Here is a 25930-nt window from a genome sequence, read left to right as displayed (position 1 = left end):
AGATTAGCTGAACTTCTTAAAGGAGAACTCCATCCAAAGTTGTCATATCCTTTTGGTTGGAAGGTTATCGGGGTAAGGCTGTGCATCAGGATTGCTTCTGACATCTACATCTGGTACTGTAAAACAGCCCTTTCTCTGCTCCCATTGCTAGCTTGGGTGTTGGTGATTCCCTCACAATTCTGAAGGATTGGACGAGCAGGGGGAGTGCTGCTATTCCTTGTTTTTGGTGAGGCACTGAATCAATCATTTTGGGCACAAGCTGTCCCTATCCAGCCAAAGTAAATAAATCAGGGTGGAGATCTACTTTAATATCAACCCTGAGAAACGTTTTTGGTAATATATACTATGCATTTTATACCTTCTCTGATAGCTTTTACATCTCGTATAAGACTGGAGCATTTTTTAATATCCATTCTAACCAATAGCAGCCAATTGGATTTAAACTGTCCTTTATAGCGCTGTTCGAAAACCACCCTCCTGTTACTATAGATTGCAATTTATAACTGTCTGTCTGAAACCATCTTGGCAACTGCTGTAGGGTGCAAAAACAACATGCAAAACAGAAGCTGTACAAGATGAATTCACCAAGAAAAATGGTTGATTATTTCCTGCAGTAGCCATGTTTTTAGGTCTCTTATTTCGGTTTTGTTTTTGGTAATAGTGAGGGCTCCAACCTGGTGATAGCCAAAATTGTTGTTGACAAAAAAAATCCAATGGTGAGCCAGTATAAATCTGCAAAATGTATCCACATTTTCCATATTGAAATATACAATAAAATAGTTAATGGGGCAAATCAGAGCTGGATTGCTCATTAAGCAAAATAGGTACATGCTGAGGGTCCTAAGGGAACAGGGCACCACAGAGCTTTTTTTCAATCTTTCGTGCTCCTAAAGCAGGGGTGACCTCAAGCATGTTTGAACACGAGTCAGAAACTCGCCTAAACCTGAGTTTTCTCGTCAGGAAGCGGTCACTATGAACAGCCAATCATATGCAGAGAAGGCCTTTCCCGCCCTGTAACGGCACATAAACATGCCCCTTGTATACACTTGGCAGTGGGGAATGCCTCCAATGCTTATGATTGTTCGCAGTTGCAGCTTTATGGAGGGATAGCTAAGGTGTTTTCAGACTTGTGTCCAAACACAAGCTTGAGCTGATCCCTACCCTAAAGGATAAGTTCACTTTAAAACAGCACTTATCTTTTTACCCTTTGCCCTGACTGATCCCACCCACCCCCTTCACAGATGTATACGTATGTCACAGCCTCTATTTACATCCCACTCCACAAGTCCTTTCTCTCCTGGCCACATAAGCCTGCATTATAGCTCTATTGACTTCTATGGGCTTGTCTATCTTCTGGCCAGGAGATGAAGGTACGTTGAGCCCCGTAGGCTTAAACTTCTCCAGCCTCATAGACTTGCATGGGCTTGGCTACCTTCGTCTTCTGGCCAGTAGATGAAGGTGGGTTGAGCCCCATAGGTTAAAACATTTCCAGCCTCATAGAATTCAGTGGGTTTGTCTACCTTAGTCTTCTGGTCAGTAGATGAAGGTAGGTTGAGCATCATAGGCTTTCATAGGCTCAAACTTCTCCAGCCTCATAGACTTCTAAGGGCTTGTTTACCTTCATCTTCTGGCCAGGAGATGAAGGTAGGCAAGCCCCATAGGCCTAAACTTCCACAGCCCTGTAGACTTCTATGAGAGAGAGGACTTGTGGCGCAGAATGTAAATGAACAATAGAGGACACCAGTTGCTCTTAATCCAGATCTGGGGCAAATGTAACTATTTTATTAGTAAGCTTGCAGATTTATAAAACTATGTGTCAGAACAGGGCCACTTGTAGCCAAAACTATACCTGCTAAAAAAAAAACAAAAAAAAAAAAGAGTGAATATAATTTGGCTGCTGCTCACCGGCTTCTGCAGGTATTCAACTGGGCTGAAGGAATACATGCTCTCCCACCACTCCCAATGGTTCCTACCGCCTACTCATATGTCACTACAGGAAGTAGGAGTCATTGGGAGGAGCCACTGCATGCTGGGGGGAAACAAGTATTCGACCCACTTGAGTGTTTGAAGCAACGTTTCATGACATGGTCCGCCAGAAAGGCAAGTATATTCACTTTTCTTTTAGCAGGTATAGCTTTGAATACAAGTGACCCTGTGCTGATAAGATCCCTTGGATTCTTGTTCAAGCCAGGAACTGGTTTGCGTGCTCGGTCAACATCTCCCATGGCACTCACGCTTTATATTGCAAACATACAGAGGTTCGTTGAACATTTAGTTTTCCAGTAATTGCTCCAGAAAACCCCTCCGTTTCCCAGAAAATCACGTAACCTACTTCAAGTCAAGATAGATAATTAATAGCTGATCGTTCCTATTATGTGATTTAATGGTCCCATTGTACTGTCAGTCATAGGCTATTCAGATGTGATTATTATTAATGCAGTGGTAGTAATTTACATGATTATGCTCAGATGAAGTGCTTTACAGATATTGCAAAGACAGGCAGAAGAGCGAACGCCGGCCCGTCTCAGTTTTGTTTATAGTCAGTGTTAAAAGGCTCGCTTTGGGTTCAATGGAAGGGTGCTCTTGTTGGTTTTACAATTAAGCATTAACATTTCAAGGATTTTAGCAGAAAGTTTAGAGCTTAAGTGATACCCTTTATTGGTTAACTTAAGTTATTAGAGATGCAAGCTGTAGAGATGCCATATGTCCCTTCTTCAGGTTTTTAAGGTTTGTATGAAGCGTGAAGATGGGATCTAAAGCATCCCAATGTAACCTGTTATGTTGCTTTTGGGCCCACTCAAAGTGGAGATGAAAGCATATCCTTATACCAATCCAGAGGGCTACTACATGTAAAGAGGAAAGGATCGCCACTACTCCTGACCAGCCTAGATGACTAAACAATAAGGAGCGGCCTCAGCCTACATGTCGCCAGTAAACCACACAAACCCTAATGCATTTCACCCCGCCCATCGGGGGGCTTGGTCATAGGGTCTGGCATCTTTTGAAGTTACCCAATAAAGGGTATCACTTAAACTCCAAACCTTCTGCTTTAAACGATCGCTAACATGATACAGTACTCTACTACTGCCATGAAGGATTGCTTGAAGCATGCTTATCTGCTCCTGTTTTGTAGACATTGAGAAAAGCCTGTCCAGAAAATTTGCTGAAATCTTCCAAACTGTGCAATGCACTATTATCACATTAGTGCTTATACTAAGGATGCACTCACACTGGCAGATTTAATTGGGCACGGTTTACCCCCTTGGTTCAGTTCATTTGTGTAGTGTGAAACGTACCCGGGAGCAGTTAATTGTAATGTGCTCAGGACCACTTGGAAGACGTGGTCCCAGTCATGGTTCTGGTCTGGTACAGTTTGTGTCTGTGTGAGCACAAACCGTGCTTGAGAACAGAACCCTCCATAGGTCTCTAAACACAGAAACAGGGGTCATCGTGGTCTGGTTGGCAGTGGTGATGATATAATTGTACCCAGGGACACTTGCTTCTAGCCCAGTTTGAGTGCAGACCACATGACCACGTGAGTAGTTTTATTTTCACAACGCCTCTATGGACAAGGCCTTTTGGCTAAGTCCAGGGCAATTTTTGCTACCATTCTTCAAGGGCTAGCCACCGGCACTATTTATTTAATTTATTTTTAACCACTGTTTTGTCACTTTGCACTTTTTGTCTATGTTTCTTTCTCATGGATTGAGTGTGTGGGTCCTAAGGCCTACCCTGAAGTGTAGGGGGAGGATGTGTTGCCATTAGGTTCCTTCCTCCCTTCCTCCCCTGGGGGGGGGAGACGACTCTCATCAAGCGCGCCCTTACCTAGTACTCGGTTGTCAGCATCGGCTGATCATGAGGAAAGGGGTCCGCCCATGCCTTTTGGCTAAGTGGACCATGTCGAGCCTTGCCCCTATCAGGAGCCTTGCATTCTGTAAGGTCAGGGTAGAGTCCTACTTCTTCGGGAGTTGGACTGGAGGCACACCCTTGAGTAAACTTTTTTGTGTGTTTCACATTTTTTTTTTTTGTACGCTTAGTTATTTTTGTTTTTGCGCACCATCGCAGATCAACCAGTTGCCGATTGATGGCTACAGCGCAGTCGTCCAGTTCTGGGAGGTTCTGTATATGATGGCTTCCCATGATCGCGCTGGGTGCAGGCGATGCGGACACTCTGATCACAGATTGAAGTAAAGAGCCAATCAGCGTCTCTTTACCACATGATCAGCTGTGTCCAATCACAGCTGATCATGATGTCAACAGAAGCCGGTTACCGGCTCTCTTCACCACTCCTCACGCTGTCAGTGTGTGGAGAAGAGGAGAAAAAAGCAGAATATCGGCTCCTGCAAAAGTGCGTTCACTGCTGCCAATTGGTGCCCACCACTGCTGCCAATCAGTGCCCACCACTGCTGCCAATCAGTGCCCACTACTGCTGCCAATCAGTGCCCACCAGTGTCTCCTCATCAATGTCAATTATCAGTGCCGCCTATCGGTGCATCTTCATCAGTGCAGCCTATCAGTGCCCATCAGTGTTGCCTCATCAGCGCACATACGTGAAGGAGAAACATTACCTGTTTGCAAAATTATATAAACAAACTATGAAAGTTTTTTTTTTTTTTTTTTTTTTTCCATTTCGGTATTCATTTATTTAGCAAAAAATAAAAAAACCCCAGTGGTGATTAAATACCACAACAAGAAAGCTCAATGTCAGTTATCAGTGCCGCCTATCGGTGCATCTTCATCAGTGTAGCCTATCAGTGCCCATCAGTGTTGCCTCATCAGCGCACATCAGTGAAGGAGAAACGTTATCTGTTTGCAAAATTATATAACCAAAGTTTTCGGTATTCATTTATTTAGCAAAAAATAAAAAAAACCCAGTGGTGATTAAATACCAAAGGAAAGCTCTATTTGTGTGAAACAAATGATAAAAATTTAATTTGGGTACAGTGTTGCATGACCACGCAATTGCCATTCAAAGTGTGGCAGCGCTGAGAAATTGGCCTGGGCAGGAAAGAGGGTAAAAGTGCCCAGTGGGCAAGTGTTTAAAAAAAAATGTGAGTGCGGGCCAGTGGAGGAGATCTGAACCTGGGCATGGTTCAGTGCAGCTGTACCCAGTGTGAGTGCACCTTGCACCCTATTCAGTTATCTCTCTAATGGAGAAATTCTCAGTGCAGTGAACTGTAAGTCACTGAAGGGGATTCCTTGAACTCCAACAGACTTCCTACAAAGGCAGTGTGCCAATTACATGAACAGGGAGATGAGGATTTGGGAAAATGTATCTGTAGACTCTTGCCATGGTTGTAGGGAAGAGCAGTCGGAGGAAATCATGCCTTGCTGCAGGTTGAAACTGGAGTTTGCTGACTTGTCATTCTAGTATTACAGCATGTGAATGTAATACGTTTATTTCTTCCCATCACTAACAGATTATTTTTTACAGATTTATCTATCTATGGGCATACCCATTAAAGGGCTGTGACTTCTAGCAACCAATCTGCAGCCAGCTTTGTCCTGACTGCTCCCTATTGGTAAAAGCGGGATTCTGCTTGCTATGAGTGATAGCACTTTGTACAATAAGCCGAGCTGTCCCCCGATGTTCTCTAGTCCCTGTTTCCCCGCAGTACCCTTCCTCCCATCCCCATATATCTGTCTGTGTGTGTGCTCTTCTCTGTCTCATATCTGTCTCTCATCTGTCACAAGCCCCGGCCGTCTTTCGAATCCGCATGGTCCACTTTTTTGGTGGTAAGAATTTAATATCTGTAAATTTAACACATGAAAGAGACTTGCTAATACCCTCACCTCCCCCCGGTAGACCTATTGAAGAGACTGACCGGTTTTATACTCTGTAGTTCTAACTAGGATTTTATGAAGGGTCCTTTACTGAGCGCTGTGTCCCACCTCCCTCCATAAATACAGACGGCTCTGACAAAAAAAACACCTGTCCGTTCTTTTTTTTTACTAATGTGACCCCTCCGTACTTGCCCCTCTGTCTTCTTTAAGGAAAGAAAAAGTTTTACTTTGTTCACTTAACGGTTTAAAAATGTTCTTAAATTTGCTTACAATACATTTTTTTTTCATTTTAAATGTGAGCAGCAACTATATTAGTGTATAGATTATTACATGCCATAAAATATCCCCATGTACCAACATTCCTCCGTATAATGATCTAATATTATTAAAAAAAAAGAAAATCTGGTCTTTAAAGCGACCCATGGATCACAAAAATCTGCTAAAACGATTAAACAAAAAGTTTTTATTGCATCAAAATTAATAGTTTTAAGGTTTGCATAATTAAACTGATCTTGTCTTCTACCTCTTAAATTGCCAATCGTATACCTCCTATTATCACCCCACCAACCCAGCAATGGATTGTAATTAATATGCACCACAAACTTTCATCCCAATATGATGAAATCCAACACATCAAATAGATTAATATGGTGGGACAACCGGATATAAGATAAACTCTACGCGTTTCTTGGACCACGGGAAAACTTCTTCAGGAGGCCATTGGAGGCTGAATAATCTTGAAATAGAACAGTGCATCGTATTGGTGCACATATTTTACACCAAATATTACAGGTGCATCTCGAAAAAATTAGAATATCATCAAAAAGTAAATTTATTTCAGTAACTCTATACAATAAGTGAACCTCATATATTTTATATGCGTTACACAAAGAGTGATATATTTCAAGTATTTCTTTCTTTTAATTTTGATGATTATGGCTTACAGCTAGTGAAAAACCAAAATTAAGTATCTCAGAAAATTAGAATAATACAAAAACCAATAAAAATAAAGTATTTTTAATACAGATATGTTGACTTACTGAAAAGTATGTCCATGTACAGTACAGTATAGTATGCATGCAATACTTGGTCGGGGCTCCTTTTGCATGAATTACTGCAGCAATGCGATGTGGCGTGGAGGTGATCAGCCTGTGGCACTGCTGAGGTGTTATGGAAGCCCAGGTCGCATCGATAGTGGCCTTAACTGCTCTGCATTGTTGGGTCTGGTGTCTTTCATCTTCCTCTTGACAATACCCCACAGATTCTCTATGGGGTTTAGGTCAGGCGAGTTTGCTAGCCAATCAAGCTCAGTGATACCATGAGCATTAAACCAGATATTGGTACTTTTGGCAGTGTGGGCGGGTGCCAAGTCCTGCTGGAAAATGAAATCAGCATCTCCATAAAGCTGGTCAGCAGAGGGAAGCGTGAAGTGCTCTAGAATTTCCTGCTAGAGAGCTGCGCTGACTTTGGACTTGATAAAACACAGTGGACCAACACCAGCAGGTGACATGGCTCCCCAAATCATCACTGACTGTGGAAACTACACACTAGATCTCATGCAACTTGGATTCTGTGCCTCTCCACTCTTCCTCCAGACTCTGGGACCTTGTGTCCAAATGAAATGCAAAATTAGCTTTCATCCAGAAAGAGGACTTTTGGACCACTGAGCAACAGTCTAGTCCTTTTTTCTCCTTTGCCCAGGTAAGAGTGGTTTGACAAAAGAAATGTAACAGTTGTAGCCCATGTCCTGGATACGTCTGTGTGTGGTGGCTCTTGAAGCACTGACACCAGCCGTAGTCCACTCCTTGTGAATCCCCCCCCCCAAATTCTTGCATGAACTATGCTTCACAATCTTCTCAAGGCTGCGGTTATCCCTGTTGCTTGTTCACCTTTTTCTACCACACTTTTTCCTTCCACTCAACTTTCCATTAATATGCTTGGATGTGACTTAATGGAACAGTCAATGACTGTCTTCTGGACAACTGTCAAGTCTGAAGTCTTCCCCATGATTGTGTAACCTACTGAGTCAGACTGAGACCATTTAAAGGCTCAGGAAACCTCTACAGGTGTTTTGAGTTAATTAGCTGATTAGAGTGTGACACCATGAGTCTACAATATTGAACTTTTTCACAATAGTCTAATTTTCTGAGATACTGAATTTTGGGTTTCCACTAGCTGTAAGCCATAATCATCAAAATTAGAAGCAAGAAATGCTTGAAATGTTTCACTCTGTGTGTGTAATGAATCTATATAATATATGAGTTTCACTTTTTGAATTGAAGTACTGAAATAAATTAACTTTTTGATGAAAGTTTAAACTAGGAAGAGGGGTTATCTTGGTTTCACGGCACAATAAACACTTTATAATGTACATAAAGTACGTTTGGTGTGTTCTTCAAATAATTGCTCTAGTCACTTAGGCTGCAATTACGGAATGGAAAGAACTGCAGTAAATAATTTCTCTTAGTTTTACAATATTTCAGGTACATTTTGCATTTAGGTTACCGATAAAAAAAAAAAAAAAAAAATGTCCTTGGCTAAACTTCCACAGTGAGGTTTGTCACGAAAGTATGAAATAGACTTGAGGGGGTCAGTTTTAATAGTCTGTGTCAACCAATAATTTCACAGATGTCATTGCCGATCTTTGATGGAGCAATTTCTCCTGAACTTTGCTTAAATCTGTGCCACCATCACAGCCTCTCTGAGGATCACTGTGTATTATTAATGCATGCATGTCCTATCCACATTCTATGCCAGCATCCAGATTGGGCCAGGGCCACATTTCTGCATAGTCATGTGCTGTAGCCTAAGGATGCCAGCGGTGGCACACAGCCACCCACCTCCCCTGGCAGTATCCAGCTACGACCAGGGCTAGATTTAATCTTTGCCAATGTAATGCTGTGGTTTTTGTTAGAAATCATGAAATCAGACCGAGATAAGAAGTACAGTTAAATCACACTTCGTTAATAATAAAAGTAAATAGAACAAACATAGTCAAAACATAGCCAGAGCCAGGAACCGGAACGGATAGTCAGACAAGCCAAACATCAGGGAGCCGGAGATGAGCGTAGTAAAACAGCAAGCAGGATCTGGAGCCAGAATGGATGTCAGCCAAGCAAGTCTTTTAACAGGAATGCAGGAGAGCGTCTCTGTGATGTTGACTAAGGTGAAGGCAGAGATCCTCTGGGCTGGACGGCTTAAGTAGGCAGGACTGACGAGCAGGATATCATCAACAGCTGAGTACCTGTGGAGAGATAGGAGCTGGTAATTAGCCGACAGCTGAGCGGCCAGCTCAGAAAACGAAGGGCTGAGACCAGCCCTGACAGGTTTTTGGTTGGCCGGGGGGGGGGGGGGTCACACAGCTGCCCCCCTTCTTTTACAGAAAGGACCAGGGTCAGATTTTGGCATCATCAACTTACGCTGTGGCCAATGGCGGCACACAGATGCCTACTTCTCCACTGGTATCCAGTAGGACCAGGAATTAATTCCAGCATTCACTGTGGTCTAGGGTTGCCAGAGGTGCCACACAGCCAACCCTTCTTCTAATACAGGTAGGACCAAGGCCAGATTTCGGCATCATTAACATATTGGGGCTGTCAAGGGCAGCACATAGCCCCCCACCTTCCCTGGCAGTATCCAGCCAGGACCAGGGCTGGATTTCATCTTTGCCAATGTATACTGTGGTCTAAGGCTGCCTGGGGTGTCACACAGCTGCCCTTTCTATTACAGATAGGACCAGGGCCAGATTTCTGCATCATCAACTTATGCTGTGGCCTAGGGCTGCCAAGGGCGGCACACAGAAACCTACCTCCCCACTTGTATCCTGCTAGGGCAAGGGATGTATTTCATCAAAACCAGCATTCGCTGTGGTCTAAGGCTGCCAGCGATGTCACACAGCCGCCCCTTCTTCTATTACAGGCAGGACCAGAGCCAGATTCATGTATCATCAACATATTAGGGCTGCCAGGGGTGGCACAAAGATTCCCACCTCGCCACCAGTATCCAGCTAGGATTAGAGCCGGATTTCATCATTGCCAACATGTATTGGCTTGTAAAATTCCTGGCAGCCCTAGACCACAAGGCAAATGATGCAGAGATTTGGCCCTGATCCTAGCTGGATACTGGCAGGGGAGGTGGGTTAGTGTGTGCTGCCCCTGGCATCCCTAGGCCACAGTGCATGTTGATGATGCAGAAATGTGCCCCTGGTCCTATCTGGATGCAAACAGGGAAAATGGATTGAACATGCGATAAATTAATAATACATGGTGACACTTGGAGAGGCCGTGATAGTGGTAAAGATCTGAGCAAGGTTTAGGAAACATGGCTCCAGCAAAACTCTGCAATGTCATCTGAGAAATGATAGGTTGGTGCAGCCCATTAACCACCTCTATTGCTACCGGAGTAGTGTAATGTCGAATACCACCATTTGCGTCCCACACTTTAGAAACACTACATGAGAGAAAAAATGGCAGTATTTTTCCACCATCCCCTTTTAATATAACCAAGAAACCAGTGTTTTTCTCCCTTGAGGCATTCCGACTCTATTCCTCTACACAGCCAACAGGTATAGCCAACCCTTCGTGGTCCCGTTCTTCTACAGCCATGGCGGTTTCCTGTTCCATTAAACACTTGTGGAAATACACTATATGGCCAAATGTATGTGTACTCCGCCTTCAAATGATGGAGTTCGTGAAGTTCAGGTACTGTTAATACTACAGCATTGAAAAATATTGTAGACAATTGTGTACTTCCAACCTTGTGGAAAAGGTTTGGGGAGGCCTCTCTTGTTCTAGCATGACTATACCCCTGTGTACAAATCCAGCTCCATAAAGACATGGTTTGATGGGTTTGGTGTGGAGGAACTCCTTTGTTCTGCACAGAGCCCCAACCTCAACCCTACCGATAAGCTTTTCCGATGAATTGGGAACACTAAATGTGAGCCAGGTCTTCTCATCCAGCATCAGTACCTGACCTCACCAATGTCCTTTTGGCTAAATAGTTACAAGTTTAAATAAAAAGGAAGAGTGGAGGGTGTTACACCATGAAGGGTGGGGTTCCATATTGATGGCCATATTTGTGGAATGGGATCTCCAAGAAGTAGTCAGATGTCCACAAACATTTAGCCATATAGTGTGCCTCTCTCACAGCGCTCAGTGAAGTACCCTACTAGTTTCTTATAGTTATCTGAATACATTTATGTCTAATTCCGTTTTATTTTCTCTTTAGTGTCTTCACAGATAGATCCTAGATCTCTAACATAGCTGAACTCATGAATATTGTAGCTCCTTAGACCTTTTCTTTTTCACTTTCTAACGATTCTTTATCCTACAGGATACTTTGAAGCCCAAGTTCCATTAACTCTCTGTTTAAATAATAATTTGCCTTGACTTCATTCCTTCTGATGCACCTGTGTGCTAAACTAACGACGTTTTCATTTTCAGGAAAAAAAAAATATTTTTTTTAATGGATTAAAAAAAGGAAAAGCTATGACTCTACCACCCAGTATGGAAATGTGAATGTTAGGTAGATGCTGGAGAGTTAAGCCGGCCCATACATGGATTGAAAGTCAGCCAGGTCAGCAGGGACTGGGCAAATTTCAATGCGTGTATGAGGGGCACTGGTTGTACAGAAGTTGATCTATCAATCGACATCTGTACAACCAGCCTGTCGGATGAATGGCATCCGATTTGCATCTTTGGCTACAGCCGGCACTACTGATCAGTGTATTCTGATGGCGGGCAAGTCTCCCTGCCATCTGAACCTCAATAGCTCAGCAGGTGTGATTCTTCCATCCACCTCAAATGTGTGCATGGGGGAATCGGGTAATTTTTTTTTTTTCGTTCAACCCACTGGTTGAACAGAAAAAAAAAATGTGAATCCTCTAAGGGCCACTTAAATCTCCTGACAGTATCTTCTATCTCTCAAAAACAATGAGATGAGATCCCTGTGCTGGTTTTCGAGGTCTGTACATCTGCTGTGCCCATTATGAGGGGTTCCCACCATCTCTGTCCTGAGTTCCCAGGTCTGTACACCTGCTGTGCTCAATATGAGGGGTTCCCACTATCTCTGAGTTGAGTTCCTAGGTCTGTACATCTGCTGTCTCCATTATGAGGGGTTCCCACCATCCCTGTGTTGAGTTTCCAGGTCTGCACACCTGCTGTGCCCATTACAAAGGGTTGCCACCACCCCTGAGTTTAGTTCCCAGTACTACGCACCTGCTGTGCATATTATACAGGGCCCCTACCATACCTGCCCTCAGTTCCTGTGTCTACACTCCTACCATGCCCGTTATGAGGGGTTCCCACCATTTTGCACAGAATTTCCAGGTCTGTACACCTGCTGTGCCTAGTATGAGGGGTTCCCACCATCCATTTCTTGAGTATCTGGATCGGAACACCCGCTATGCTTCTTATGAGGGCCTCATATTAACTGTGCTAGATGTGATGAACACTGCATTTTTATGTTTGTATGTTTAACGGGCATTCCTAAAAAGTAGAGAAGTGTTGACCTGGAGGAACATAATGCAGTTCACCAACTTGCTGTGACTCATACATCGTACACAGGGCACCATGCTAGCTGTGATGTGACCTTTGCATGCGCCCCCAAGGCCAAGTAGAAGTGATCTTGTCCTTGCTTCTTCTCACAGACGTCTAATTAGCCGGCATGGAGAGAGTCATACAGCCTAATCAGCACCGAAGGTAGAAGCTGATTGGGCAAGAAATGTCTGTAGTTGGCGGTGTTTCCTCAGTCTGGGAAATGTCACTAATTGGCTGGGTACCAGTTTACTAGGCGGTAGTCTGTGCATCGTCGTTTTCCACTATATATAGTGTTCTCATCATGGATCGAGCAGAAGGTGGAGGCTGGTAACATAACACCAACTATTGTGCAAAGCCTGTCATACCTGGTGCAATCTATAGAACAGGGACGTGCTAGACACCTCCTGTGTACTTTGGATGATGTTTTGTTTGGGTGTAAGTGGTAGGACTAGTTTTCACAACTGGGTAAGGTATTCCTAATTGATCTGCATGTACAATATCTTGCTGTGATATTGGCAGCATTAACCGGTGCCAAGGCAGCATTTGTTTTAGGCAATACGGTTAAAAAGTTGAGAGATTGAATGTCCAGCAAACGTCTCCGTAAGGCCTAGTTCACAGTTGCAGTCAGGTGAGTGGTAAAAAATAGGCAACTGAGCTGTGTTTTAACACCCCCCCCTTCTTGAGCTGTTGCCATGATGCTAAGCTTCATGACTGCTGAAAAAATGGTATCCCTTGTCACATTCGGCAGGCAGTACCACCTCTAATCGTGACCCGTTCAGGTGAATAGGGTTGTGCCGCAACCGCATTCCATGTACACTTACAGGGGTTAAAACAGGTGGTGAGGGGGTGACCTATCACCTCCCCAACCACTTGTCAAATGCCCTCTGAAAAGTGATCCATGGTGGGTTGCTCTTCAGAGTGTGATGGAATCCTTTATAAATAGACCTCGTATATTGTGATTGATGAGGATCTAGAAAATTTCAGACATTGTTGACATTGTTTTGAGTCCTATGCTCCATCATGTTTACCTTGCTGTGGTTGTTTGATGAATGTGGAGTCCCCAACTCTGCGCTGAGCGAGTCCTCGATTGTGTCTTCCCGTGGCTATGGGATTGTCCGCCATCATGGCCGAGTGGGGTTCTGCTGCCACTTAGTCTTGTGAATGATTTGCTATAACTTTAGTCTGATTATTCATTTTTTAAAAAGAGGTATTGAAGTATCTAATATAACTTCTTGAAATCCATCCATGGTATATGCTCAGAGGCCCCAATGATTGGGTGCTTGCCCGACTATTGACTGTGCCATTCACCTGCTCTACCTTCCACTTCCCGCAGAGCACGAGAAACACCGGCTATGCAAGAGTGCCGACTACATGAACCTCCATTTCAAGGTGAAGTGGCTGTACAATGAGTATGTCCGAGACCTGCCAGCCATGAAGGACAAAGTGCCTGAATATCCCGCGTAAGTTCAATGCTCACCTTGTCCTAGCTTGAAGAAGTCTACACGTTATTAGTATTTAGTGGATTCCGGTGTATATACTGTACAATCCTCTGACAGGTTCTCTTTCATGTCTTCCATGCAGGTGGTTTGAGCAGTTTGTCATGCAGTGGTTGGATGAGAATGAGGAGGTCTCTCTGGAATTCCTCCACGGGGCTTTGGAGAGGGACAAGAAAGACGGGGTATGTCGCCACACCACGGGTCACCTACGGGGTATCGCAGAGATCATGTTTTCAGATCAACTCCCTTTCCTGTTTTACCCCCTCTGCAGAAATTATTCTTTTCCTTTATTTGTATTCTGATCTCTCTGTGAATTCTCTGTCCACTTGTGTCTGTATCAGATCTATAGGAAGTGTCAGTTCTCACACTACAGACAGATGTCATGCATTCAAGAAGAAGTAAACACATAGATTACCAGTTTCAAAAAACAGTTACATTTCTGGCACAAACTGTCAAAGCATCCAATGGTTGGTGTCAGAACTGATCACATGTACAGCATCGTGGCAGCTCTTGATTAAACAGAGGCCAAGATGGCAGCTTCCTTGGCTTAAAACGATAGGAGGGTTTACATCCATTTTAACCGCTTGCCCACCCGGCACAGTACATATACTGCAGTGGGGTGGCAGCTACAGCTGCAGCGAGGTACTGGTACACGTCGCTGCCTGTTCCCGGGGGTTTCGGATGCATGCGCGCTCCTACTCCCCTGTGATTTGACACAGCGGGAGTTCAAGAGATCCTGGCCAATGATTCATGGCTGACACCTTCTGATCGGTTGTGTCAAATGACAGCCTAAAGCCCTGTGATTAGAAACAACAGAGAGCTCTATACAGAGGGAATGATCGCTTTGTTTCTTTTCCCTGCAAAGCAGGGAGAAAAACAAAACGATGTGTAGTAAAAAGCCGCACACATTAACACTTGTTAGGCACACAACTCCTTGATTGTCCCTAGATGGTAACCCCTTCCCAGCCAGTGTCATTAGTACAGTGACGGTGTATAGAGTTATCACTGATCGTAGTATTAGTGTCAGTGGCAGTTAGTCAGTTCCCATAAAGTGTCAGTTAGTGTCAGACTTTCCGTCGCACTGTCCCACTATAATCGCCATTAGTAGGAGCAAAAAATAAATCAATAAAAATTCCAGTATACTGTATATCCCATAGTTTGTAGATGCTATAACTTTCACATTTATAAACTTTGTTTTTATTATTATTTTTTTTTTTTTTATACCAAAGACATGTAGCAGAATACAGTTTGGTCTAAATTCATGAAGAAAATCGATTTTTTTTTTTTTTTAATTTATTGGATATGTTCTATAGCAGAAAGTAAAAAATATTGTTTTTTGTTTTATTTTTTTATCAACATGTTCTGTCTTTTTTCGTTTAATAACCAAAAAACCCAGTGGTGATCAAAGGATATAAATTTAATTAGGGTACAGCGTTGCATAACTGCGCAATTGCCAGTTAAAGTAGTGCAGTGCCCAATAGCAAAATATGGCCTGGTCATGAAAGGGGGGGGGGTAAAATCTTCTGGAGCTGAAGTGGTTTACCTGTGCAGTCCCATGCCTCATGTTTGAACGCAAACAAACTTCTGACCCCGGAATGTGAAGATTTACTCTATGATATGCTGTGCATATAGTCCAACACTAAATTGCATGGTACCACAGGACCAGTGCGGCTTGGTGCAGTGCTTTTCTAATGGTGTTGCAATCACTGCTCTTTCCGTGGTCCGGTGTGTTTGGCCGCCCATTCAAATGGATGAGCTGTCAAAACGCACCGTACAGGAATGCACAATAACATCAGCTCCCGGAGTGAACTAGTCCTTAAACAACCAGTGAATACAAATTTAAAGCTATATGAACGTCAGGTCCTAGAAAACCAAGGCACCAAATATTCCATAGAAGGCTTATATTTACATCCTCCCTATAATAACCACTTACCGACCACATAACTTACAAATACGGCAGCAAGGTGGGCACTGCTGCGCCAGATCACGTGCCTAGTACGTGACCCGACAGTTCCGGGTAGGGGGGGGCGTGCATGCGCGCCGCCGTCGGCCCGCACCTGATGTGATTATACACAGCGGGAGCTGATCTGCAGATCCTGCAGACTCGATGTCCACTGGCACCCGTCAATCATCCAACACAGAGGCAGAACGGTCTGCCGTGTAAACAACAGGGGGGAAGGCATGGATCCTGTGCCTCCTGTGCAAAGCAGGGACTAGGATCCATGTCTTCCCCCTAGTACAAGCACTGTAATAAAACACTGGCTAGGCAAATAGTTAACCCTTTGATCGCCCCCCCATGTTAACCCCTTCCCAGCCAGTGTCATTAGTACATTAGTGACAGTGTATATTTATAGCACTGATCACTGTATTAGTGTCATTGGTCCCCAAAAAGTGTCAGTTAGTGTCCGAATGTCCACCGTAATATCGCAGTCCCGATATAAGTCGCTGATCCCCGCTTTACTAGTAAAAAAAAAAAAATTAAAATGAAAAAACAAATAAAAATAAATCACCCATAGTTTGTAGATAATTTTTGCACAAGCCAATCAATATACGCTTATTGGGATTTTTTTCACCAAAAATATGCAGCAGCATACATGTTGGCCTAAATTTATGAAGAAATTTGTTTTTGTTTTTCATTTTTTTTATTGGGTGTGCTTTATAGCAGAAAGCAAAAAAATATATAATTTTTTTTTTCAAAATTGTCAGTCTTTTTTTGTTTATAGCACAAAAAAATAAAAAACGCAGACGTGGTCAAATACCACCAAAAGAAGGCTTTATTTGTGGGAAAAAAGGACATAGATTACATTTATTTTTATATATATATATATATATATATATATATATATATATATATATATATATATATATATATAGTAGCGTTGTGGTTACCACTGGTTACTAACATCCACCAAATCACCCTGATGCCTGACCCCCATCTATCACTTCTGAGACAATGAGCAGTCATTTGCGTAGTTTTGTTGCGTTTATTGCGGGATAAAACTTGGGTAGGTTAAGGAAAGATATGGGATGCCCATAGCACTTGACTGATCATCACATTCGTAGAGCATTAATTAGTAACTTCTGCCTTGAAATGTTGCACCTTTACCATTTGCAGCCTACTTCTTCATTTCATCTGCAGGCTATTGCTCCTCCTCCCCTGCATTGACTCCTGCAGAATATCCCTCTTCTGAGTTCCTTTCTCCTTTTACAAATCTTCTACTGCAAAACTGTTAAATTACTGTTGCTTTACTACCATTGCAACAAGAAAGGATCACTCTGAATAACCCCGGCTTGCAGACCATAAAGGTGTTGCATCAGCAAATCACTAAACCAGAGACATACATAGCCTCTCCCTGATGGCTCAGTGAATTTGGTGACCACACAGTCTTTTGGAAGGTATTACCAGTGTGCTTCACCAGGCCAGAGATACTCGGTACCTCCCTCCAACGGCCAGACACATGGTAATAGGCGGACTACTGTTCCCAGCCAGTCCATTGCTGTAAATGCTGCTTTCCCTGGCCACAGCATTCTGCACTGCTCTCAATAACTTCTTCTCCTTCGTTTCCTTCACACTGACCTTCTCCAAAGGGCAAATTCTGTGTTCCCCGGCCACAGAACACTGATCTACTCTCCTCCGCTTTACTGCTACTTCTTTACTGATCTTCTCCTGTGTGCAAGTCCTGTGTTCCCCGGTCACAGCAGCTTGACACCAATTCCATGATGAAGATCTTTACTCAAGATTACTTCCTGGCAGCTCCTCCATCCCCCCTCCGCGCCCGGTGCACCCCCACATGGGGCTGCCCTGCTGTAACTTCCTAACACTCCATGCTTTCTTCCTGCACCATTAGAACTCCTCCCTGGCAGCATGTGACCTCAGCTTATATGGGAGGCCTGCCCCCTGCCAATACGAAAGTGTAATTGGTCAGAGCTCCCCACATGAGCTGCCTGCCACTCAAACCTCAGGTCCAACCATTCTTCCAGAACAATCTTCCTGAAAGCAGGGGAGGCACTTCTGAGTCAGAGCATGGGTGGTCACACCCACCACTATACTAAACACCCCCAATACCAAATCAAAACAACCAGGCCCAGCCTAAAGCACAGGTCTGGCTAAATCTGCCTACACTGAAAGCTTTAAACCCAGAAAAACCTCACTCTAGCACCTACCTAAAGGTAGAGGGTGCTACAATATTATATGGGAAAGTTCCCCCAGAGGGGTTTTTTAGCAGCAAGAAGTAAGTAAGTAATAGATAAGTTTACAAAAATGCGTACTTTATTAAAAGTTATTTGCATACAATGTTTTCATAATAGTTAAAATATGAGCTCTGATGGGGGCATGCCCAAAAGTGCAAAGGATGCAAACAAAAAATTGTACATAACCTTACATGATAAAAATGTCTAATGTATGACATACTGACGCGTTTCAACCCATTTGATTGGGGTCTTCCTCAGAGGGTCCACTGACACGTTTCGACCCATTTGATTGGGGTCTCCTTCAGAGGATAGATTTGCTGCAAAGAAACTGCATTTAGCACATCAGATTGAAAAATGCATAAATGATTGTATATACGCAGTTGCTATCTCACATAATTGACGCTTTTTCTCACATAATTGGTGTGTTTTTCCCTTGATTTATATATATATATATTTATTTGGGTACAACGTTGCATGGCTGCGCATTTTTTAGGTAAAAAGAACGCAGTGCCGAATCGGAAAAAATGGCCTAGTCATGGGTAAATCTTCCGGAAGTCAAGTGGTTAAGAATGCTATCATTCCCCTAGTCCAAACTATCTATACTAGAACTATCTGCATACTGTAACTGGATGTTAAATCTGACTTTAGACGACGTCCAAAGAAACCAAAACTCGCAGTCAGTGTGTTTACCGATTCATCCATTTCCACCCTTCCCCCAGTCCATGAGCTTTAACTGTGTTTTTCCGATTTTCCAAGAAACGTCCGTATTTTCTGTACAGGGGCCCCCGTTGGATCCTGATGGCCATCAGTAATGAGCACACAAACCTATGATTGGATGTCAAATCTGATTTACAGGAAGTAATTGGCTCTTTGTAATACGGTCATTTCATGTAGCCGCCATCGATGTGTAATTGCATTGCCCGGTAATCACAGGTACAGCTCCTTCATGTCTTAGCTGTAGGCTACTCACGTACACCAGAGCTGGTCAGACCTGTGGTTCCTAATCATCCTCCTAAAAATAATACAGAACTTATCTGAGAAAAGAGGCGTTTGGGAAAAATACACAACACAGCGGCAGATGATCCTGACATAAAGCCGACTGTTTGGCACTTAAGAGCCCAGAAAAAGAGATTCTACATACACCGACCATTGTAGTCTCTCTACAGTTCATATGTAGTGAACAAAATGATGCGCTTTAATTAACCTTCCAATCAATATATGTGTTCTGTGCTGATATAATCAAATCCCATCAAATCATAAACCAAAAAAAATGTACTAAATAATTATAATAGTAATGAAGAGATAGCACGTGGGGTGTACCCACAGAGTTGGTGTATGATGATGACTATTAGGATTTATGATTGCTGACAACCATACAGTATATATCAGTACCAGACCCATAATAACTTTATCTCTTCATTACTATTATAATTATTTGGTAATTTTTTTTTGGTTTATGATTTGACGGGATTTGATTATATCAGCACAGGACACATATATTGATTGGAAGGTTAATTAAAGTGCATCATTTTGTTCACTACATATTCACTTTCAGGTGCCTGATCACTTTTATAATGTTTGCAGCTTAATTATTTAGTTTTCTTTAAGTCACTTATCTTAATTATTTCAAATATTCATTTCAGCGCTTTAGTATAATATTTTTGAATTTATCTCTACAATTCATGCCAACCTCCAGGCCTTCCCTTCAATCTTCAGTCAAAAAAATATATAAATATAATAATAATATTTCTTTACTACTATAATTGTATCAGACAATTACAGTATTAATGTTTATGTAAAGAATTTGTTTTGGTTTTGCATAGCATATTGAATGGTTAGACAGACTGTCTGGCAGATGTTATTACTGTCTGTATCCCTGCTGGGGGAATTGCCAGGCCTTCCCTTCAGTCTTGCACAGTTGTGCCACCTCCTCTCCTGGACTGAGATTACTACGATCTCACTGCACACTGTGAACTTCTCACAATGTGCATTAGAAGCTGCAGTCAGATAGAGCCAACCTCATTTCCTGGCTAGAGGACATCCATCCATCCATCCATTTTGTCCATCATGGATGATTCAGCATCGCATGTTGGGTGTATATTTGTCTAGCTCCTTTCAGGATCCAGCCCACTACTTGTATTGGGTCTGAGGGCTTTTAAATGGCGTTACAATAAAAAAAGGTGGAATATCTGCGCTACTATGCAATATAAAATGACTAAAAAAGCAGCCAGCACAATTTGTTTGATAGCAAAAAAATATATATATAAAATGTCTATATTCGGCGCTGAACTGGAACTTAAACAGTCTTTGGGGGAAGAGAAGATGAAATCCCTTCACCACCTTCAGTGTGAACTGTAAAGCACACCACAGTGTCACTCCAATCTCCTTACCAGAATTATGCGTAAAGCAGGTATAAAGCTAGAATTCAGCTCAAGCTCCACCCTCTAATGGAATGACTCGATATCTCGTAGGAAGGACCTCCATCAACACCACTCAGGCCTGAATGCCGTTCTGGTGAGACATGATGGCGAAGAGCCGGGCTCTTCGCCATCATGTCTTTACACTTCACACTGAAGCTGGTGAAGGGATTTCATCTTTCCTTCCTCCAAAGACTGTTTAAGTTCCAGTTTAGTGCCACATTTGGACATTTTATATATTTTAATCTGGAGGACTGAGGAATGGTGCTGTTATGTTTTCAGAAAGCTATGTACAGCTCTCTGCCTGTCCCTCCCACCAGCTACGAACTGACTGCATTGTATAAAGAAGCACGGAGACCCAGTGATGATATCACTGGGATTAAAATGAGGCAAGACATAACTTGGCCCAACCAGCCAGCCGGGCCAGAACATAGCCCAGCCAGCCAGCCGGGCCAGAACTTAGCCCAGCCAGCCAGGCTAGAAGTTAGCCCAGCCAGCCGGGCTAGAAATTAGCCCAGCCAGCCAGCCAGGCTAGAAGTTAGCCCAGCCAGCCAGGCTAGAAGTTAGCCCAGCCAGCCGGGCCAGAAGTTAGCCCAGCCAGCCGGGCCAGAAGTTAGCCCAGCCAGCCGGGCCAGAAGTTAGCCCAGCCAGCCGGGCCAGAAGTTAGCCCAGCCAGCCGGGCCAGAAGTTAGCCCAGCCAGCCGGGCCAGAACTTAGCCCAGCCAGCCGGGCCACAAGTTAGCCCAGCCAGCCGGGCCAGAACTTAACCCAGCCAGCCAGCCAGGCTAGAACTTAGCCCAGCCAGCCGGGCAAGAACTTAGCCCAGCCAGCCGGGCCAGAACTTAGCCCAGCCAGCCGGGCCAGAACTTAGCCCAGCCAGCCGGGCCAGAACTTAGCCAAGCCAGCCGGGCCAGAACTTAGCCCAGCCAGCTGGGCCAGAACTTAGCCCAGCCAGCCGGGCCAGAAGTTAGCCCAGCCAGCCGGGCCAGAACTTAACCCAGCCAGCCAGCCGGGCCAGAACTTAGCCCAGCCAGCCGGGCCAGAACTTAGCCCAGCCAGCCGGGCCAGAACTTAGCCCAGCCAGCCGGGCCAGAACTTAGCCCAGCCAGCCGGGCCAGAACTTAGCCCAGCCAGCCGGGCCAGAACTTAGCCCAGCCAGCCGGGCCAGAACTTAGCCCAGCCAGCCGGGCCAGAACTTAGCCCAGCCAGCCGGGCCAGAACTTAGCCCAGCCAGCCGGGCCAGAACTTAGCCCAGCCAGCCGGGCCAGAACTTAGCCCAGCCAGCCGGGCCAGAACTTAACCCAGCCAGCCGGGCTAGAACTTAGCCCAGCCAGCCGGGCCAGAACTTAATCCAGCCAGAACATCCGAGCATCATGGCCTTCTTATCAGTAGGTCCTTTTGGAAACAGACGGCACCAAATTTTTAGTTAGTTTTAATATGCTGCACATAAAATACATTACCTGAAGGCAAATTGTCAGAAAAAAGTCTGTAATGATCACAGCATATTAAACAGGCAAATTCCTGGCAGTGAGTGAAAATGAACGGCGCTCAGCGGGGATTTAATTAACTGAGAATTAAGGAGCAGAATTACAGAATGATTTCCCCCCTGCTACAGACCTATCTCAGCTTTTACAGAGGCTGCTTCGAAAATCGCGCTTCGGTCTTGTGGAATTGTTACATGGGGAAGGATCGGATTCTCAGATGATTAAACCTCAAACATGCTGTGTTCTCAGTGAGAAAACATCAAGAGTTATTAAGCTTGCCTGAAGATAATTATTGATGTTGTTTTTACCTTTTTATATGCATTCCACCATATTTATGCACGTAGATAAAGAATTATGATTGCAGGTATTCATTGGTTTGCCTGTTGCAAGAGCAGAACAATAAAGTACAGCACCGATAGATGAGCAGGATAACAGGTGGCATGTGTAGCGAACGTAAATGCATGCTTAACCTTTCCATGACTAGAGGTTATTAAAGTGTAGATGGCAATGCCAATTTTTAGCCATTATAGGAATTTTTAAAAATGTAGAAAAAAAAAGTATATATTTTTCCACATTTAAAAAAAAATTCCTATATGTTCTTAAGAAAAAAAAAACCAAAGCAAATGCTTTAGATAACCAAACCAGAACAAATGCTTTAGATAAACTTTAATACTGTAGTTGTCTAAAACATTTCTAGTAGCAAAAAAATATATAAATATAATAATAATATTTTTTTTACTACTATAATTGTATCAGACAATTACAGTATTAATGTTTATGTAAAGAATTTGTTTTGGTTTTGCATAGCATATAGAATGGTTAGACAGACTGTCTGGCAGATGTTATCACTGTCTGTATCCCTGCTGGGGGAATTACTCTCTTCATTTGTCTTTGTAACCATTGCCACCAGATTTCAAAGTGAAGGATAACCCAAAATTTTGAGTTGTCGCTGGAATAGTAATAGAAGAAAGGTTTTTCCGCGGGGAATCTGAAAAAAAGGTTTTATTGGTTCTCTATCCAAAAACTAATACAAAAAGTTTGGGCTTTAGATATATTTTAAGTAGAGGCACATTGCCATCTAAAGACAGCTGAAAAAGAGTCTGAAGAGAACCTGTGACATCTTATGACCGGGCCAAGGAGTTGGGAAGTTGGAACCCAGATTTGGGCTTTAAAGGGACAGGGTGGGTCAGGATATTCACAAATAAAGAAAGCCATGGCAGACTGCTGTGGAGTTTTTTTTAATGCAACTTGCCTAACGCTAGATTCAAAGTCATGTTGCACAGGGCATTGTCTGGCACCAACTTTGACCACCACATATTCAATTTTTTCGGATTTGAAGTCTGGAAATTTAGGTCAAATCCATGTTTGTCCGATCTGAATCTTGACACTAAACATTATTTGCAAAGCTGTTGAATGATCTGGGTGGAGAACAGATCCTTCAGTAACGTTATCTGCATGGGCATTATTCCTTTCGTAATCTAGGCATTTGACAATCCCATCTGTCATGTTTGGTCACACGTGTGCATTTTCAGATTTTATTTCAAGTTCTCGCTGGAGCCTGGGCTGGGTGGATAAGCATGGCTTGAATGTGAATAAGCTAGGTTCCTGTGGATATTAGATGACCAGAATCTGATTTCAGAAGAACTGGACAATGGTTGGGATGCCAATGCACTGCCCAACACTGCCTATCACAGAAAGCATTGCCTAAACCATGAGAGAAGACAAGCAAAGATCATCTGATATTGCCGATGTCAAGGGTCCATTAACAGCTGTTTATATATCCAGTGTTTTCTCTCCGCAGTTCCAGCAAACGTCAGAGCATGCCCTCTTCTCCTGCTCTGTGGTGGACGTGTTCACACAACTCAACCAGAGCTTTGAGATCATTAAGAAACTTGAGTGCCCAGACCCGGTCATCGTGGCCCACTACATGCGCAGGTTTGCCAAGGTCAGTAACCTCTCAGTATTATGGTGTATTGTATCAAGTCTGTCTGAACATGTTGAGTTGAGTGGATCGTGTTTGTCAGGTGAAAACAGGTACTAATGGTGAATGAGAGAACCAGATTGACAAGGAGGATTCCAGTTCATCTCAAGGATGTTCAGTAGGGTTGAGTTCAATCTTTTCCGACCACTCAAGTTGGTCTACTCCAAACTGGTCAAACCATGCCTTTTATGGGGCTGGCTCTGTGCACAGGGGCACAGACATGCTAGAACAGAAAACGGCCACCTTCAAACTTTTACGACAAGGTTTGAAGAGCACAATTGTCTGAAATGTCTTTGTATGCCATGGTATTAACTGTACCCTTGAAGGGACTCGCCTGATCTAAATCATCTGGAAGGGTATCTACAAGTTCTTTGCCATGAAATGTACATAGTGTTGGTAAATCCATGCTGCAGAGAAGGACCTTGGCTCTCCATATAGAAGCAGCGGTCTTTCTGCACGTGGTCTGACAGCTTCCTACTGAATAAGATTCATAGTTCTGCAGTCAGCAAAGCTCATTCTGCCCTCTGATTGGTGAGCTCTGGTTCTAACTTTGCAAGGGGTGTGTTGGACCTCTGCAGAGAGACCACTGCTTCTGCACTGAGAGCAAGGGTTGTTCTTTGCAGCATACATATTAGATTTCATGTATCTGTACTATTGCTCTCTGCTGACCTCTTGCTATAATCTTTAGAGCCAGGAAGAAGTTGCCCACTCCTCTGGTTATTTTATTTACCTTTCGCCTGTCTCTCTCTTATTCTTGGCAGACCATAAGTAAAGTCTTGCTGCAGTATTCTGAAATCCTCTCCAAATCCTTCCAGTCGTACTGCTTCAAGGAGAAGCTGGTGAGTAAGAGTGCCTTCTGCTGGTAACATTGTAGTATTGTCATGTTTGTGTCTCATGGAATTGGTCTTGTTAAGTGACACCAACAGGTTCCATTTCACTGTAGAATATTTAGAGGATCCATTTCCACTGGGCATAGCCAAGAATCTAAAAAGTCAACTTTTACCAGTTTAATTCTACAGGATAAATTAGGTTAGAGTGGTATTAGCCCGTTTTATTTGGCTTATTTCCTGTCTGACTGTAGAGCTGAGTGAGAGGGTAAGAGATCTTGCAAAGTCTGACAGCTGCAGCCCTGTCATCTCCCAGCTCCTGAGTGTGCAGCGCGTGTGGCCAGGCAGTAAACTTAATGCGTCCAATACACACACTTAAGGTCAGTGACTCAGTATGCAAGAAGCAAAGATGAAGGTGACAGCCCAACAATTTGTAGCTTTACAAACTAATGGCCAATGGATGGCTTCTACGTTTCTTAATGACAGGTCCCCTTTAATGACGTCACTTGGCTGAGCGCTAATACTTGAAACAGAGCTCAGATGGTTACTGTTACTATTATTACATTATATTGTCATTGCTTCCACAATTCTTAATACAATCGCTTCTTCTTCCCAGCCTTGCATATTGATGAACAACGTCCAGCAGCTCCGAGTACAACTGGAGAAGATGTTTGAAGCCATGGGTGGAAAGGAGGTATCGGAAACATTAATCTTGTCGCAAATTTTATATATTTGATTCTCTTCTGTAGCCCTGACCTAGTCCCTGGTACTTTGTAGAAAGCACTGAGCCATTGCGATTAGTTCCTGCCCTGGTGAGCTTATACTCTAATGCAGCCTATCTCAACCAAGGTTCCTCCAGAGGTTGACAGGCTTCCTTCAGAAATAGGCAATTCCTGCCTCTCATATAAGTAACCACTAACACCAATAATCTTTTTATCTGTTTGTACAGTGGGATTATTCCTAATTACCCCAAATATATGATGGTCATAATATTGGCTAAAGCAGCCTTTCTTAACCAAGGTTCCATGGAAGGCTAGGGTTCCTCCAGAGGTTGCCAAGGGTTCCTTGAGAAATGGGCAATTCCTGCCTCTCACATAAGTAACCACTGGCACCAATGATCTTTTTATCTATTTGTACAATGGGATTATTCTTAATTATCCCAAATATATGATGGTCATAATATTGGCTAAAGCATCCTTTCTCAACCAGGGTTC

General features: G+C 43.4%; 1 protein-coding gene across 1 annotated transcript in view; it reads left to right on the top strand.

Moving 5' to 3' along the window:
* Positions 1 to 25930, top strand: part of LOC141130885 (protein unc-13 homolog B-like) — a gene marked incomplete in the record, with an annotated part of 525591 nt that overhangs the window by 457790 nt on the left and 41871 nt on the right. Inside the window, 5 exon segments of the mRNA XM_073618170.1 lie at positions 13654 to 13780; positions 13902 to 13998; positions 23710 to 23853; positions 24651 to 24728; positions 25333 to 25410. Of these exon segments, the coding sequence (XP_073474271.1) occupies positions 13654 to 13780; positions 13902 to 13998; positions 23710 to 23853; positions 24651 to 24728; positions 25333 to 25410 (524 nt within the window).

The sequence above is a fragment of the Aquarana catesbeiana genome, linkage group LG01 (genome assembly GCF_042186555.1).
Source record: "Aquarana catesbeiana isolate 2022-GZ linkage group LG01, ASM4218655v1, whole genome shotgun sequence".
Taxonomy (NCBI): Eukaryota; Metazoa; Chordata; class Amphibia; order Anura; family Ranidae; genus Aquarana; species Aquarana catesbeiana.
This window is presented reverse-complemented; position numbering and strand designations above follow the sequence as displayed.